The sequence below is a fragment of the Temnothorax curvispinosus genome, unplaced genomic scaffold, assembly GCF_003070985.1.
Source record: "Temnothorax curvispinosus isolate PA1 unplaced genomic scaffold, ASM307098v1 QBEX01014781.1, whole genome shotgun sequence".
Classification (NCBI taxonomy): Eukaryota; Metazoa; Arthropoda; class Insecta; order Hymenoptera; family Formicidae; genus Temnothorax; species Temnothorax curvispinosus.
The window spans coordinates 316,899-333,949 of record NW_020224561.1 but is presented as its reverse complement, the minus strand read 5'-3'; the positions used below and the strand labels follow the sequence as shown (position 1 = coordinate 333,949).

At 29.7% G+C, this 17,051-nt stretch overlaps 3 protein-coding genes across 10 annotated transcripts in view; 2 read left to right on the top strand and 1 right to left on the bottom strand.

Moving 5' to 3' along the window:
* LOC112464970 (kinase suppressor of Ras 2-like) overlaps positions 1-2,820 on the top strand; it is a 9,606-nt gene extending 6,786 nt beyond the window's left edge. For both annotated transcript variants that reach the window (XM_025032292.1, XM_025032291.1), the window contains 6 exons: positions 460-642; positions 768-950; positions 1,278-1,411; positions 1,501-1,635; positions 1,897-2,026; positions 2,143-2,820. In XM_025032292.1, the coding sequence (XP_024888060.1) occupies positions 460-642; positions 768-950; positions 1,278-1,411; positions 1,501-1,635; positions 1,897-2,026; positions 2,143-2,295 (918 nt within the window). In that variant the 3' untranslated portion in view covers positions 2,296-2,820. The remainder of the gene's footprint in view (positions 1-459; positions 643-767; positions 951-1,277; positions 1,412-1,500; positions 1,636-1,896; positions 2,027-2,142) is intronic.
* Positions 2,821-4,008: 1,188 nt separating this feature from the next.
* On the bottom strand, positions 4,009-6,236 carry LOC112464968 (lys-63-specific deubiquitinase BRCC36). 3 transcript variants are annotated; one of them, XM_025032287.1, is made up of 7 exons: positions 5,983-6,236; positions 5,316-5,449; positions 5,019-5,223; positions 4,841-4,929; positions 4,536-4,640; positions 4,352-4,454; positions 4,009-4,227 (listed from the first exon to the last, which is right to left on the bottom strand). In XM_025032287.1, the coding sequence occupies exons 2-7, from the start codon at positions 5,427-5,429 to the stop codon at positions 4,082-4,084; spliced, it is 762 nt and encodes a 253-aa protein (XP_024888055.1). In that variant the 5' UTR covers positions 5,430-5,449; positions 5,983-6,236; the 3' UTR covers positions 4,009-4,081. The 3 variants fall into 3 exon arrangements, with proteins under 3 accessions (XP_024888055.1, XP_024888057.1, XP_024888056.1); XM_025032289.1 differs by lacking the exon at positions 5,983-6,236 and adding an exon at positions 5,769-5,858; XM_025032288.1 differs by lacking the exon at positions 5,983-6,236 and adding an exon at positions 5,535-5,761.
* On the top strand, positions 5,835-15,331 carry LOC112464967 (protein spinster). 5 transcript variants are annotated; one of them, XM_025032284.1, is made up of 10 exons: positions 5,835-5,897; positions 6,945-7,187; positions 7,376-7,572; positions 7,722-7,873; positions 7,966-8,169; positions 9,574-9,708; positions 9,799-10,060; positions 10,147-10,245; positions 10,324-10,537; positions 14,651-15,331. In XM_025032284.1, the coding sequence occupies exons 2-10, from the start codon at positions 6,989-6,991 to the stop codon at positions 14,764-14,766; spliced, it is 1,578 nt and encodes a 525-aa protein (XP_024888052.1). In that variant the 5' UTR covers positions 5,835-5,897; positions 6,945-6,988; the 3' UTR covers positions 14,767-15,331. The 5 variants fall into 5 exon arrangements, with proteins under 5 accessions (XP_024888052.1, XP_024888054.1, XP_024888050.1 ...); XM_025032286.1 differs by lacking the exon at positions 5,835-5,897 and adding an exon at positions 12,602-12,694 and having other exon boundaries at positions 6,592-7,187; positions 14,651-14,739; XM_025032282.1 differs by lacking the exon at positions 5,835-5,897 and adding an exon at positions 6,604-6,846.
* The last annotated feature ends 1,720 nt before the right edge of the window (positions 15,332-17,051 follow it).

Genomic DNA, 17,051 nt, shown 5'->3' with positions numbered 1-17,051 from the left:
CCTCGTTTCGCGTGGAAAGTGTATGTGTGGAGGCAGTAGGTTCCGCCTCCCCTGCGGGGGGCTCCACTATTATTAAACTAGACACATAGTGTGCCTTCAAAGTACATGCGTGGGCTTTCCACGCGTGGAAAGTTGTAAACCCATGTAGCACCTCGCATCGCTATCGCCTATTGTGCAAGGGGCTAAGATTGTCGGGAAAATCAACTCAAATAAGGTGATTTATCAAAATGACCATTTAGCATTGGGAAATATGCATAATGACCGGGAAATTTGATTAATTTGAACATTTTTGCTTTTATTATTTAAATGTCCCAAAAGAAGCGGGAATTATGCATATTGCTCGGCCATTATTCCCGAATTAATCAAATTGGCCGTAACATATGTATTACATCTGATTAATCTCTCGATAAAAATATAAAATAAAAAATGTATCTAATTAAAAATGTTTATATTTTATAGATGACAATGGGACAAGACTGGGACATTCCATATGATGAATTGAAGATTATAAAACAGATAGGAAAAGGAAGATTTGCTACAGTACATCGAGGTTTTTGGCATGGAGATATTGCAATTAAAGTTTTAAATATTTTTAGTTTTTATTCGGAAGATGACAAGATATTAGAAACATTCAAATTAGAGGTAAGAATATATGATTATATTAAAACTTGAAATTGTTAATACTAAGAGGTATTTATGATTAAATAATAAAGAGATTTTATGCTTAAATAATAATGATAGATATTTTATATTTTTGGTTATTATAGGTAGCTGCATGCCGAATAGCTCGGCACGACAATTTAATATTATTTTTGGGAGTTTGTATGAAACCTCAATTGGCTCTAGTGACTAGTTTGTCTAGAGGCACGACACTTTACACTCATCTTCATTTAGGAGGAGACAGATATACTTTAGCTGAAATGAATTTTATAGCTCAACAGATTTGTCAGGTAAACATGATCTCAAAATCTCGGGTACTCGCAACTCGTGCGTTCGCGTAAAAGAGTCACGGTACGATCTCGCTTCGCGTGTACTTCGCGTGAGACACTACCGTGTCTCTTGATTTGTGCGTAAAATTTTTCAAATTTTTTTAAGCCATGTTGTCTGTATGCATATAACTATTACTATTAATTGAATAAACTTAATGTATTAAAAATGGCATTACAGACACATAAGTGAAACGTAAATTTTAATTAAGGTATTAAAAATTTTACTAAAAAAATTGGAGATATTCGAATAATCTTATAGTGTATTCTTGTACTAATTTTATTTTATAGGGTATGAAATATCTTCATTCTCGTGAGATAATACACAAGGATCTTAGGAGCAAGAACGTATTTATAGAAAATAGAAAAGTTCTGATATCAGATTTCGGTCTGTTTAATATTACCAAATTGTGCCATGGAAATAGGTAAAATTATATCTTAGAATAAAATTTATTCCTGCTAAATAAGTTGTATTCTAATATTTAAAATAAGCTGATTTTATATAAATATTTAGGAAAGGAGAAGCATTGAATATACCACCAGGTTGGTTATGTTACTTAGCACCTGAGATTATTCGCCGACTAAGACCATTAAATCGAGGTCAGGACAAAATACCATATTCAATCGGTTCTGATGTGTATGCATTTGGGTTAGTACTTTTACGATATTTAAGTATGCAATTCTAGATCTATCCCAAAAGTTATAAAATATATAATATATTTAATCATTTACATAATATTATATAATAAAAAATGATAAAATATTGGTTTATGTTAGAATGTACTATTTCTTGTAATTAATAAGTGATGACGATTTTAAATTTATATTTATTCTAAAAAGTATGACAAATGTGTACGTGTAAATATAAATGAATAACAATGAAAGATTGAAAAAAGATATTTTCCGATAGGACTATCTGGTATGAGTTGTTATGTAGTGAGTGGCCTTTTAGAGGTCAACCTACCGAAGCTATCGTTTGGCAAGTTGGAAAAGGAATGAAACAATCTTTAGCAAATTTGCAAGCTTCCCGTGATGTGAAGGTACATATGAGTTTAGAACATGCGTACATTTGTATTATATGATTTGTTTGTAAATTCTATACGCTATTCTATGCACTATTTGCAAAAATTATGGAAATTTTACAATTTTTTTATAGGATATTCTAATGCATTGCTGGTCATACCATCCAACAAAACGTCTTGACTTTATAGAGATAATAAATCTACTCAAAAGGCTGCCTCGCAAAATGTTAGCGCGTAGTTCCTCCAATCCTACAAATTGTTCTCGTTCTGCAGAATCTATGTTTTGAATACATTTAAGTTTATTTAAATATGCTGTTGTTCTTGTAATGTAAATATAGAATTATTGCCCGATCTTTGTTCAAGAAAAGTAAAATAAAAATCACTAAAAGATTCGCGTTTGTTTGTATTACTAATTTATTAAAATGTACAAAGCAAGAATATTAATACAATAATTAAAAATATTAAATTGTTGCGAATACATATCTATTTTTGTGAATAGAATCGTAACACTAAAGTCTCCCTCTTTAGGAGGAGATATGTATATATTTATGATTTGTATTTATTAAACATATGTAAATATCTTTTGTATTTTAAATATATGTAAAATCTACAAATATTTATAAATAAGTAATATAATTTTCAAAACAAGCATTTTTATATGTGTATTGTAGAACAGCTCTTCAGTGTATGTTTTAAGAAATGTTGATTGATCTTTTGTTCTCTCTCAGGTGATATAACTTACTGAGAATAATAGGCGATAGACAATTTGTTTTAAATAAATTGTTTTATAAATAAAATTATCAGATAATTACTAATAATTATAACAAAATAAATATAAGTTTTTTCAAATCTGCTTTTGATTGTACGTTAATGATTTGAAAGAAACAGTTTAAATTGATATTTTTGCCACATTTTATTGTTGCTTGATTTACGATATCGATTACCTGTTCTTTTGTTGTACGTTTTATATTGTACCGTGAGTAGCTACCATGGCAGAAATTGCGTGTTTTCAACAGTCCGAGTGTTTAGAGGATTAATTATAATTTATTTTATTTTTCTTCAATTAGTCTTCGCGCGAGCGAAACGATGAAAAAATCTACTCGACTTATTTATCTCGAGTCCGTGTGTCAATGCGTATACAAACGAATTATGAGTATAATTTTCGTTTATAATGGATAATCCTGCAATTAATAATTAATATATAAATAATAAGTTGTTTTTCCTGATAATGTTACTTGAATTTTTTCAAGTCTCTTCCGAGGGGGTTACAACTATTCAAATTCGGTGTATGTACAGGCCATCATGAAATCTGGCTAAAATTCAGTGAAACCCCCTGAAATCCTTCCTCTGAAATCCGATGTACAAATTTTTTTCTAGTTATGAACCCCTCGGTCTCCTTTCCTTCTTTCATCTTTTTTTCAGTTTAAGGTTTTCGCTTATATAGATGAATTATTCTACAATCTATACTAGTTATATAGTATATAAACATTATAACGATTTTATAATTAAGAAATATTGTTTTACATGCATATAGGATCTTTTTAAATAAAATATTTTATTTGCTTGAAATAAACATTATTAATGACAAGAAATTTCTATTCGTTATTCCAAATAAATGAGAAAATACAAACGGTAAAGAGTATATAGTAGACGCAATAAAACTTTTAATATATCATATCTATTCTTTTCCCTTTGGTAAGGGAAAAGGGATGCAACTCGGATTATTTTTTAAATGTGCTAAGTGATCTAGTGTTAATTTAAGCAAATATCTTTTTATTTGGAGATACCATGCAAGAATTTTCAACGTGTCATTTTTCGCTTCTGACATTACGATTCTAACATGGTTGCGACGAGTACCCAGGCTTGGAACATTCTAAGTAGTAAGTACTCAGGACTACCTAGGAGTCCCTCCTAAATAAATAAAAAGTGCTAAATTACTAACATATGTAATCAATTTTAATTTAATTAAATATTTATTTTTTAAAATCTTGTTTTTATTACATAAGAGCTTATTATTTAAAGAGCAAACAAATTATTCATTTGTAAGAAATTATTGATTCCGAAAAAGTATTTTTATCCACTGCACATCTTTTGTAATTCTTGTAGTTGTCTTCGGAGATGTATACTACGCGATTTATTTAACGCTATTCTTTTTTCAAACGTTTGTACCAAAGGCTTTGTAATGATATCTGTTATGTGAACTAACGCACGTGTCCTGACTGCAAATAAAAATTATCTTTATTTATCGATTTGTTATCTACTTTTGTCAGATATTAAAAACTATTATTTTAATTATAAGTATGTATATTTAATTTATAAAATGTATAATAAACAAAAACATACCAGCGTCATTGTGAATACTGGCGAGGACATCTGGATGATCTTTACAGGCTTCAGCCATATCTTCTTCTTCTTGCACCAAAATTTTTGACAGGTCTGTCATTGTCTGCAATATTATTTAATTTCAAATAAAAAGCTTTCTTTGATCTAAATTTCTCTATAATAATATAAAAAATTAGAATCTTACTCTTAAACATCTATCTGAAATATCTGGAGTATGTACTATCTCTAATGGTATCTCTGTAGCTTCACCATTATCTGATTGAAAACAATTTAAGAAGATTTCGTGTTCCTAAGTAAAAAAAAAATCATTATTATATCATTTATGTACATCAACAACTTTAAACATTCTATAGATTATTTGTTACATAAGTTACATGCACTGGAAGTTTTATATTCAGATTATTAACAATTTTAAACCATATAGGCCACATCAATAGTTGTAGTTTCGTTTGTTGATGCAGAAATTAATATAACGAAAATATATATTACTTTTGATTCTTTGCCCTCTGAAAACACTGAGAATATTAAGCCTACAAAACTGTGATCCATTGTTTGATAGGTAGCTTGAGTTCTGACATCTGCAAGACAAAAATTTAATGTAAAAATTTTGAATGTAAATTACATTGTACTCAAACATTTTGACGAGAGAAATATTTGTGATACACACCAACGTGTGATGGACAAACTGTAATATGTGGATGCGAATGATACCAGCCAAGGACACGCATAGGTCGATTTAATTCTACGGTTAATCGTTCGGCTTCGGCAGCAGCTTTTAGTAATTGTTCTGATGAAATTTCTACTCTGTCTTTCTTCTTATCTAGACGTCGCAAAATAATAACAGCTGATATTTTTGCTACTCCACAAGCAAACTAAAAGGGGGATAATTAATGATTTGCTTTATCAATTGTATAAGAAATAATAAAGGAATATCGAGCATAAAGTAGTAGCAAGTTCCACTTACGTTACCGATAAGTAAACCCATTACTTCAAAGTTCTCTGTGGATAATGCATGCTGCAAACACACCATGTAGACGTCTGTTTGCAGCTCCACTTTTTGCAGTGGAGAGTCATCCATTGTTTACGAATATATTAATCCTGCAAAAATTAAATACATAAGATGCGAATAAATTCATGATTGCTGAATTCTATACTCTCATTTTAGACATTGCAAGTAACGCACTAGACGCTTAGGTTTCCAGAGCCAAAAGAATATAATTCAAACGATAGCATATAATTGACCCTGGTGCGACATCGAAATTTGGAGCTATCCTCTGGGTATGGACAAATGCATCATGTGCCTCATATCTTAATTAAAAGAGAGTTCTCAGAAGAAGAGGCTTCTTCTAAGCCAAGATCCCTTAACAAGGCAATTATATGTGAGATGACGTGAGATAGTAATGTATGCATAACCTACACCACTCTTTCTGAATTGACGCCCACCGCCCACGTACACACGCCGGTTCGTCCGACATTAAATTAGGTGCCTGTATGGTCCCATTTCGAGCCGAGAACATTTTCCTGCGGACTGGTGTGTCAATCAAAGGTGCATATAGCGCGTTACTCGCACTGCCTTTCGAATGTCTGTGTTTTCTGCTCGGCAAACAAGATATATCGTGATATATATTTACCAGCGGATTGCGAACTAGCAATCTGGAGTCCAGAGTCCAGGTAAACACGCGACGTGCAGTCAAGGTACGTTGCAGCCGTGGGCTAAGCGCAGGTCGACAGATCTCTCCCTCGTCGAGTCGCGACTCCTCGCGTTCCTCGCTCCCGCGGTTCAATGATCTCTCTCTGATACTCCGATCTTGTCCAGCTTCCCCTTTGCCGCGATCCGCCTCCTCGCTTCGCCACACGCGCTCGAACGCAACGGGGCGCTGTGATTAGCGTGAATCCCCGCCCCCGGGATCCGGGATTGATCAGAAATTAACGGACTGGCGAACAAACGATATATTTCGCTCAAGCTGGCTCAAGCGCCAGTCCGAAGAGTCCAAGGCCCAAGGGTGAATCCTGCGGAATCGCGTTGTACGAATTAAAAACCGCGCTCGCTCGCCGTGCCACGCGCGCGACCCGCGCTGCCCGCGACGCCGTAAAGTGTCAGCTGGCGGAGATCAATTCCAATTAATTCCGCTCGATCTATGCTGTTTACGTTTGACTTGTGCAACGCAATTATACCGCACGCCGCGGCGACGCGGCTTGTCTTGTACGGATTCATACGGATTTTACGCGCGCGGCGCGAGAACGGAATATTTTGCGTGCGCGCCAGCGCGGAGTATATGTACGATATACGTACCGACGTACATACATACTTACGCACGCACGCATACAGACACGCGTGCTCTCGATCGCTCGCACAATCACAATCCCACTTTTGTCCACTTTGGAGTTCAATCAGAGGTGGTGTGATGCGCACACTGTGACGCTCGAAGATGCTCGCATTGCTCGCAAACAGTTTTTTGTCATCGCGCGGCGGGGCAACGTCGGCGGGCTTTGAGGTTATGTCTTGTCGCGGGGTAACTGACAATGCCGAATTGAGGTAGCTTTTAAATCAGCGATAATTTGCTGAACTCATGAATTACATTGCTTTGAACAGTGCGACGCGATTAACGGCGAGATTACCGAGGAACTTGTCGCGCCATGGTAGACGATCGTGCGCCCGTCAACACGGAAAATAAGTATCGTGCGGTAAATGCGGATCAGGACGACCCGAGGGAGACGCGCGTGAAAGCAACGATGCCGTCGGAGCTGAGGTCGATCAGCGCGGCCGACTGGATCACAGTCGTGGTTCTCTGCTTCGTGAATCTTATAAATTACATGGACCGTTTTACGGTCGCTGGTGAGTCTCGCTTTGCCTTACGAAAAATTTCGAATTTATAGATTTCTCATTTCTGATGAAATGTTTGCAAATTGATGAAACATCATAAGAGAGAGATAGAGAGGGAGAGAGAGAGAAAGAGTGATCTCTTGGACAGGAAACATTATTTCTCTCAGTTTATTGATTAAAAAACTCATGTTTTATTTTAGGTGTACTGCCTGATATCAAGCATGACTTTGATATCGGCAACGATAAGTCTGGACTACTGCAAACAGCGTTCATTTTGAGCTACATGGTGTTTGCGCCGTTATTCGGATATCTGGGAGATCGTTATAATAGAAAGTTTATTATGAGCAGTGGCGTATTTCTATGGTGCCTAACGACATTTATTGGTTCTTACATGAAAGCAAGTATATCTTTTTTCATATAGAATCTTTTGTTCAATTCAATATTAACATGGAAAAATGCATCTAAATGCATTAACGCATCTAATTTTGCCGTACGCAAAAATTATTAAGTATATGTCTTATGTGTAATATTTTTAATTTATTTCAGACATTTGGATGGTTCCTATTCTTTAGAGCACTTGTTGGCATAGGAGAAGCTAGTTACTCTACAATCGCACCAACGATTATTAGCGATTTATTTGTAAAAGATGTGCGTTCTAAGATGCTCGCCTTATTTTACTTTGCTATTCCAGTTGGAAGGTATGTTGATTACCCGCTGCATTTAGAATATATATAGATTAGAATATATATTTCTTAATACTCTTCTGTTAAATGTATGTGTATTATTTCAGTGGTTTAGGATATATTACGGGAGGTGAAACAGCTCGTATTTCTGGTCACTGGCAGTGGGGATTACGTATTACTCCTATATTAGGTATTGTAGCGATTCTTCTGTTACTCACTGTAGTAAGAGATCCTATCAGAGGTGAACGAGAAGGAGGCGTTCATTTGACAAGTACTACATGGTCGTATGATATCAAGGAGTTATTAAAAAAGTAATTATCAATATTATATTTTTTGATTGAAGCTATTATAATAACGAGTAGAACGTATTTATTAATGCTTTTTTATTATAGTAGTGATTTATATTGTTCCATTATTAATTGTTCAGATAAGACGTGAACTTTGTGCAATAGACAGATAATTGAAGTTCTATTGCACAAAGTTCACGTCTATATATATATCTATATATAATGTACATTCACGTGTGCGTGCATGCGTGTGTGTGCGCACGCATACTCACACATACACATACACACATTTATTTAAGAGTTAACACACCTATTTTCTCCTACCTATTAAAGATATTGAGATGCAGTTTTACTGAGATAAACTAGATAAAGAGGCTACTAATTTGCCAAATTGCAATTTTTTAAATAGAATTTTTATTGACAGAGATCTTACTTCATGCAAATAGGAAATCTACCCATTCAAATCTCAAGTCAAAGTAAGACGCAGCAATAATTATTGCGTAGTAAAGCAGCTAATCTGTGTTCGTCACTAGTATATATTTTAGATTTGCAATGCAAATTACAAAACGGAAACGGAATGTATACTAATGATTAAAATTAGTTATTTTCCATTATTTCGTCACATTCTATGCTTATTTCTTTATATCACTTTCTAAGTTTCTGTATTATATGATAGGGTCCAAACAACTGTGTAACATGTTGATAAATGTAATGCAAAACAGATATTTTATTCCTATAAACTTACAAAAGAGATACTTGAGCCCACAAATATGTAGTCATATTAACAGACCAATTCACCTTGACGGTCTGAGTGGTCTGAGTCATGAGTAGACTTCTCAGTCGCGCGAAGTTGTGACCTTCTATGCGGCGGTAGACATGTCGCAAAATGTTCGAACTTACTAACATTGTTTTTGCAATAATTATTTATTTGTTAAAATGTAACAAATGTTATATCTATTTATTCGTATTTCAATCAACTTTAATGTGCTGCATAAAAAAACATAGATACATTTAAAAAATCAAATAAAAGTCAGAATTTTTGCAAATAAAAGTTCTACAACAAACTGTAATTTGGCAAATTAATAGCTTTTTTATCTAGTTTATCTCATTGTCAATGAAAACCGCATCTTAATATCTTTAACGATTCAAATAAGATAATAAATGTGTTAACATTTAAGTGAATCATCTGTACATATATATCTCAAATAGAGATTGATTTATTTAATTTGTTTATTTTATTATATAATATATAACTTAATCAAATTTAATTAAATTTTAATTATTTTTTTTTTTATTGGTTCAATAAGTTATAAAGATTATAAAGATTGATGGTAAATAGGATGACAGATAATCGAAGTTATTATATTACTTTTTCCTTATAATTTGTAGTTAATACTACATTTGCTATATTATTGACATGATTTTCAGTTCGAGCTTTATGCTGTCTACTGCAGGATTTACTTGCGTGGCGTTTGTCACTGGTGCGCTGGCGTGGTGGGCGCCAACATATCTAGAATTAGGTTTTAAATTACTTCCTTATGGAGCGAATGTTGATCCAGACGAGTATGTTTTTTAGCATTTATTGTAGTGTGTTTATTATATTGTAAAAATATATAATTATATAATTATATAATTATTGTTACAATGTTTCAGTGTTGCATATAAGTTTGGATTAATCGGTATGGCATCCGGTTTAATAGGTGTACCCTTAGGCTCTACTATAGCACAAAAATTACGAACTTATTGGCAACAAGCTGATCCTCTGATATGCGCTGTAGGTCTTCTAATAAGTGCTCCTTTATTATTCTTCGCTATGATTACTGCCAATACAAATCCTACTCTTTGTTATACATTAGTATTCTTTGGTCAGTTATCATTAAATTTGAATTGGGCTATTGTAGCTGATATATTACTGGTAAGTGACAATACAACATATCTATATATATTTCTCTTATGATTTATTTATACTTCAATAAATTTAATTTTTTAATTATATTGCAGTATGTAGTAATTCCCACAAGAAGATCTACAGCAGAGGCATTCCAAATACTCATTGCACATGCTCTCGGAGATGCAGGCAGTCCTTACCTTATTGGACTTGTATGTATTATAGAAATCAATAGAAATCAACTCACAACTACTAATATCACAAATAATTAATTATTAATATTCTTTTAGATATCAGAAGGATTAAAGTCATCGTTCTTGTCAGATTTAGCTGTAGGAGAACAATCTAGTGTTCATGACAATCAAAATGTAGCTGTCGAGTTTCGTAGCCTACAATATGCAATGTTTCTGACAATGTTTGTCGAAGTACTCGGTGCTCTATTCTTCTTCCTAACAGCATTGCATATACAGAAGGATAAGGCATTAGTCGACCTTGCTATCGCGGGTAAGTAAAATAATATGCATACTAGACAGTAAGACAAAATTGATGTTTAAATACCGCACTGTGTTTTGCATGTCTACAATTGAAATCGTCACTAATACAGCTTGATGTTTGACATATAAATATGTATATACACTAATATTGTTATGAATAATGTTGTTATAACTTTTTCTTATGTATAAAATACATTAGCGCAAGTATAAATGTGGGTTTTCGCAAGAGTAATTTTTTTTTATATTTAGTGCCAAATATTTTGCATATAAACATTATTATTAAGTAAAGCATCGATATCAATGCTCACGCATTATTTGGTAAGTGCAATACATATATTAAGCTATTGAATAATCAAATAGCTGATTAATTGTTAACGTACAATAATGCTATATCGCATTAATAAACTAACATATATGCATATATTACCTCTGTAGTTTAGGTCTGGTTGGAATGTGAAATAAAAATTTGCAGCTCTACTAAAACTAATTCTATTTTTGCACAGTGCATGAATTGTTCGCAACTTTGGACTTACAAGCACAAGCTTTGGGACCAAAAAGAAGGTAGTATATCTACCTTTATTAATTATAGTATTATTTAACACGTTAAGCGCCAAAAAGTTTTATCTGTTATATTGAAATATATTGCGTGATAATATATGAAACAATATATAAAAAATATATTTAAAAATATGTAAATATTTAAATGTAATTCAATGTAATAATGTGAAATATATATAAAATATTTTACAAGATTGCAAGGAGAAGTGGAAAAAATATTAATTTTTATTTATACATTTTATTTATTTATTACATTAATTTTTTTAATTTTAATTATAAAATTTTTTAATAAGAAAATTATAAAAAATATTTAGGCCAAAACTTTCAAAAACTTATTAAATGTATAATTATTTTTAATTATAATTGTAACTTTTCTAAAAAATTATAATTATAGATATATCTATCTGCTTTTTTACATTTTTGAACAATTTTTTGTATCTTTAACCGTGGCGCTTAACTTGTTAAAATTAAATATTTTTTTATATTTATTTTTTTATGATGAATTGTTTTATATGCAATAATTTTGATCGTTATAATATAGTTTTGAATTTTTATTTTATGTTCCACCAAAATATATGTTAAAGAGTAAGATATCTATGTATTTATATTAAATGTCTTTTAACATTAGAGATATGTAATATGTTTTTTGAAAGTTAATAGTTTTTAATTATATTAAATTTATTATAAATTTCCATGTTTATATTTATGATATTAATCTATTTAACAATGGTGCTTAACGTGTTAAAGAACGCACAAATCAAAGATTAATATTAATATAGAAATAATTTTATTATACACAGTTCTCAATCCACAAGTAACATATTTAAATTTATACCTATATACGCTGGTGATATATCTCAGATTGATAAATAATTATTTTCTTATTATTTATTAATCTTGTTGTGTAGCTTTTTAGTTTTTCGTATATACAATTTTATATAGATATCAATACAGAATCAATACATTTATTTATTATTATTATTATTATTATTTACAACCAAAATTGCGATACTATAATTATAATATTTATCTTTTTATAATTAGATAATAATTATTTTTTTAGATTATTCTGTCTTTAAAATATAATCTATTTTCACAATCTTAATTTATATAGGACAGTTGAAACATTCCACATACATTGTTATAGGCATAAGAGAAGCTTTATGTCCTTTGTTTTTTTTAATTTTTTAGCACAATTATATATTTAATTATGTCTTCAAAATGACAAACTGCATTTTGTATAAAAATTTTTTGTACAAAATCAAGAAATATATGTTGAAATTTTTTTATTTTTCAAGTTATTTTATAATTTTTACAATTGTACAATATATTTATATTTTGATAATTTAATATTTGATTTATATAAAATAATTAATAGTTTATTATTTTTGTTATTAGAACATTTTTCAGAAATGGGCTATATTTATCATAAGCGATACATGGTATATGTTACATGGTTTAGTCCGGAATGTGCATGTAGTTATTTTTATATAATATGCAAACATCTTTCTTACAGACAAATATCTAGATACTAAGAATAATGGGCAAGCTGAATCAACGCATTTATAGATCACCACTGGGCCTCGCCTGATAATGTGCTGTATACCTGGTATATAATTTATTTTCATGATTTCATTCTTTTTTTTTTAATTTAATTTGGTAATCAATTTAATCTGGTTTTGTATAAGTAGTGATAATTTTCTGTTCTGTGATACTTTATTGTTTGTCTTTATTATATTATATGTTCATAAATTAATTTAAACAATATTTTGAGAAAAAGATACCTATATCAACATATATTTCCACAATAGATATGTATATCTATTTATTAAATTATTTATTTTACAAAAACATTATCGCAGTGCATAGATTAAATTTTGTGATTAGTCAATATGATACATTTGATATATTTATACATATTTTATATTGTACATGACTTAATAGTTAGATTTCTATTCTAATTGTCATTTATAGTTATCTATTATTTATAATTACTATATTTATTCTTAATTCTTGAAGAATTTAAGTTATTGGGTACTTACGAAAAAACAACATCAACATCTCTTTATCAAATAAGATTCAAAGTTCAGTATATTTAGCTGTATATATTAAATAAAAGAATTAAATTTATTTAAGAAATATATGTTGGTTGATCTTATAAATAAAAATTTGTATATTTTTATAAAATTAAATTATATTTAAAACAAAATTAAACTGATTAAACAATTAAATTGATTATCAATTATCATTTCATAATATTTTTTACATTGGATTTTGTAAAATTATTACAATTTTAGTTTAGAATTTCTAAAAGTATTTTTCTATTTTTCTTTTCTATTTTTATGATTATTTTCTAAAGATGCATGAGGAATTTCAAACTCAGGAATATGGAGCTTTTTCGTTATTTATATTGTCTTGACATTGTGTTTTGCCCATGGATATCATAAATAGAAAATATAACTTAATAGATAATTAAACATTTTCTTCTACTATCTATACATTTAGGTATTTTTAACAATCACAAAACTTATATACAACAACTTAATTCGATTATATAATTATATCTTTAAATAGTTATAATATAGATAAAATATAGCTCAGGCTTGATATTCCTATTATTAGAATTAACATTAGTACTTAAAAAATTGTTTTTTTTTACAAGTATTTATTGAGTAAAGTATTGTATACAAATACTTATAATGATATTAAAACTTAATATCAAAGTGATGTGAGGTCATCTTTTAGACTGATGAAGCTTGCCTATAAATCTATGTGTGGAATGTAACACAACTAATAGACTTTAGTTTATGTATATCTGTGGATGTATGTTATGTGGATATGGTACAATGGTGCATGTATGTTTTTAAATAACTAAATTGTAATTGGGATATAGTAAACCCATAATCGAGTTTATTAATGCAATCTAATTATATGATTTGTTTTGTAAATGTGTCTATATGTTTGTATCTATATGTTTTTGCTTTACAAATTTGTCAATATATATAAATATATTTATATTAAAAACTGAATAGATGGGATTTCAAGATGCATTACGCACAATTTATGCTTGGTGTTGTACAATATTATTGCTATTCATTTTTATCATATATGGATTTTAGCATTCTAGCTTTATATAGATGCTTGAAAGATTGCTTATGTGTTATCTGTTGTTTTTTTAATCAATGGATGTATATTGGTTGTGTGTGTACTCCACTGTTTATTTCACTTTAGAAGTCTTGTCATATCCTGTCATTACATGGAAACAAGGATCTTCTTTATGTTTGATAAAATGAAATATGTTAATTATTTAAATATTACTTGTTTATTGGAGAAATATAAAATATAGGAATTAATCAATTTAAAAACATAGAATCTTTTCGAACAAAAAATAATTTACGATTTTAATACAATAATAATATAATTTATGTGTGTAATGTTTATATTATTGTATATTTATACATGAATTGATATTGTATATTTAGCTGCAGATTTTTTTTATCTATCTGGATCTGTATGTTATATAATAACATATGTTAATAATTTATATTATTTATATTATTTTCAGGTGGAAGTCTTTCAGACTCAGTATGTATTTGCAATGATGCAGTTAACAGCGAATTACAAAATGATACAAATACGATACTAGAATTTAACAGGCATCAAGTGGAACCGTCTGACTAGATTTTTATAGGGTCTTGATACTTTAAATAAACTATTGTTATGAATGTACAGCATGGTTCTATCAAACATAGCTATTGGTTTGATTTTATAATATAAAATATGTTATTGATACAAGGATATATGTATTATATACAGAATGTATTTGCGAAGAAAGCTTTCATATAGTCATAATGAAGAGTACTCCCAGAGAAAAATAGTTATAAGTTACTACTGTTAATAATGTACAATACATTAGACAAGTCAGCAATGAAACTCTTAAAATCTGAATGAAGATGCACATATAAATGGTACAATATTTTTAAATGTTATATTTTTATAATAACTCATATTGCAAATTCATGTAATGTATTATGAAATCATCACATAATAGATGCAAATTGTATAAATAATCTATGTGGTAAGGTTGTATTAGTAAATAATTTGTATGTAAGATACATAATTATTTTAATTGGTATAAATATTTGATTAATTTATCAGTACTGCTTTAGCATTAAACTGTAAAAATACTAACAATTACATAATTCTTCAGAAAAAATTTTCAATAATTGCTACAAATATGCTTATTTTTTACATAAAACTTGTAGTAATTAATTATTAAGTTTTGGTAAGTCAGAGATATGTGTAGATAAAGATATTTCAATAAGTATAAATGTTAATGTCTTTTTTTTGAAACATTAAAACATTTCTAAATATTTTTTTTAGAAATATTACAATTATAATATAAAATTATTATATAATATATAGTAATACTTTAAAAATGTATTGATTTTAAGTAATCAATATAAGTATTATAGATTGTTTCAGAATTTATTGCTCTTTTCTTCCAGTGATATATATATATATATATATATATATATATATTGATTCTTTCCAAATTTTTAAATATATGAATTCTCTGTTTATATTTATAATCACTATATAATGCAAGTTTGAATGTTTATATCTAATTAAACAGAAATATAGTATTCTGTTTTGTGAAACATTAGGACATTAGGACATTATTAAAAGATTAATAAAATCTATCGAAAAATATGTACATATATTTTATATTATTGTATAATTAAATATATAACGTCAATACATCATAAAAAGAAAGTGAGCACAAAATGATGTAAAGTTAGTATTGATTAAATAAAACTATAAAATCTATATTAAATTAATGAACTTTGATTTGGAAAATTAAAGAATATGAAATTTATTTAACTAAACACGAAAAAATACAATTGTCGCGAGCTTTTATTTAAACATATGTTGATAACACTCAATTAAATAAACCATATGATAAAAGTGGTTGAACTGTATGCATTTTAGCGCAAAATGGCAGTACTTATGTATAAAATAATAAGCAGAAATTATGGATTGTAGAATTATCTGAATTTGATGATACTTTAACTATAAGAAACGAATTGTATTACGTTATGTATTATGGCAATAAATCTTTTTGCGTATAGTTGCTTAGTAATATTAAGAATTAATGTATTTCATTTACAGATAATTTCTACTGAAGAGAAGAGAAATTATTTCGCGAATGATAATAATTGTAACTTGTAACCAACACATATGTAAATTAATCTTTAATCATGTTGTTTTATTTTTTAGATTAAAGATGAATAATATATGGTAGGAAGCGATTAAAAACGAATTAAGAAATTTTAAAATCAATTTTCTACTTTTGGAAATTAATAATATATTTTATAGAAGTTTCCATCAATTTTTAAAAATTTATTTTTTTTGCAGAATCTTCATAAAATTATTTATTTTGCCTTGTATTTTTATATTAATTTCCAGACTCATGATAATGGATTTTTTTAAATTAACTCTTTGGTCGTTTTCTTAGGTCACCCTGTATACGCAAAATACACTGCAGCATCGTGTAGCGTGTACCTGCAGGTCGTGGTTGCGTTACAAATAAGCAGGCAAAGCCGGCATTTTTCATGGGAAGTCGAAGACGGCCTGAATAGAATGAGCTATCGGAGAGGGAAGCGACACTCGGTTTCTTTGATCAATAATGAAACTTCTCTTTGCCTTTCTTCTCACTGCCTCTCTCCTTTTTCTTTCTCTTTCTTTTTCTTTCTGTCTCGCATTGTCTCTGCTCTTTTCCCATCAGTCTCTCCCTCGGTCCTTGCTTTCTCACCCCCCGCGCGCGTACTCTTACGCACCTCTCTTGTCGCTGTCTTATCTTATACATTTTTAACCCTTACTTCGGCCCCCCGCGTAGACAAGGAGAAAGGCTCAAAGTGAGAGAGCCAAGTTTTAACAACCCTTAAGGTGTACCCCCAAGGCCA

Excerpts from the sequence above, each read along its gene's own strand:
- LOC112464968 (XM_025032287.1), bottom strand. The coding sequence starts at position 5,429 with ATGGATGACTCTCCACTGCAAAAAGTGGAGCTGCAAACAGACGTCTAC. Across the intron at positions 4,455-4,535 it reads TTTCAGATAGATGTTTAAGA|ACAATGACAGACCTGTCAAA; the intron begins GTAAGATTCTAA and ends ATAATATTGCAG. Across the intron at positions 4,228-4,351 it reads CAGTATTCACAATGACGCTG|TCAGGACACGTGCGTTAGTT; the intron begins GTATGTTTTTGT and ends TTTTATTTGCAG.
- LOC112464967 (XM_025032284.1), top strand. The coding sequence starts at position 6,989 with ATGGTAGACGATCGTGCGCCCGTCAACACGGAAAATAAGTATCGTGCG. Across the intron at positions 7,188-7,375 it reads GGACCGTTTTACGGTCGCTG|GTGTACTGCCTGATATCAAG; the intron begins GTGAGTCTCGCT and ends GTTTTATTTTAG. Across the intron at positions 10,246-10,323 it reads GTCCTTACCTTATTGGACTT|ATATCAGAAGGATTAAAGTC; the intron begins GTATGTATTATA and ends ATATTCTTTTAG.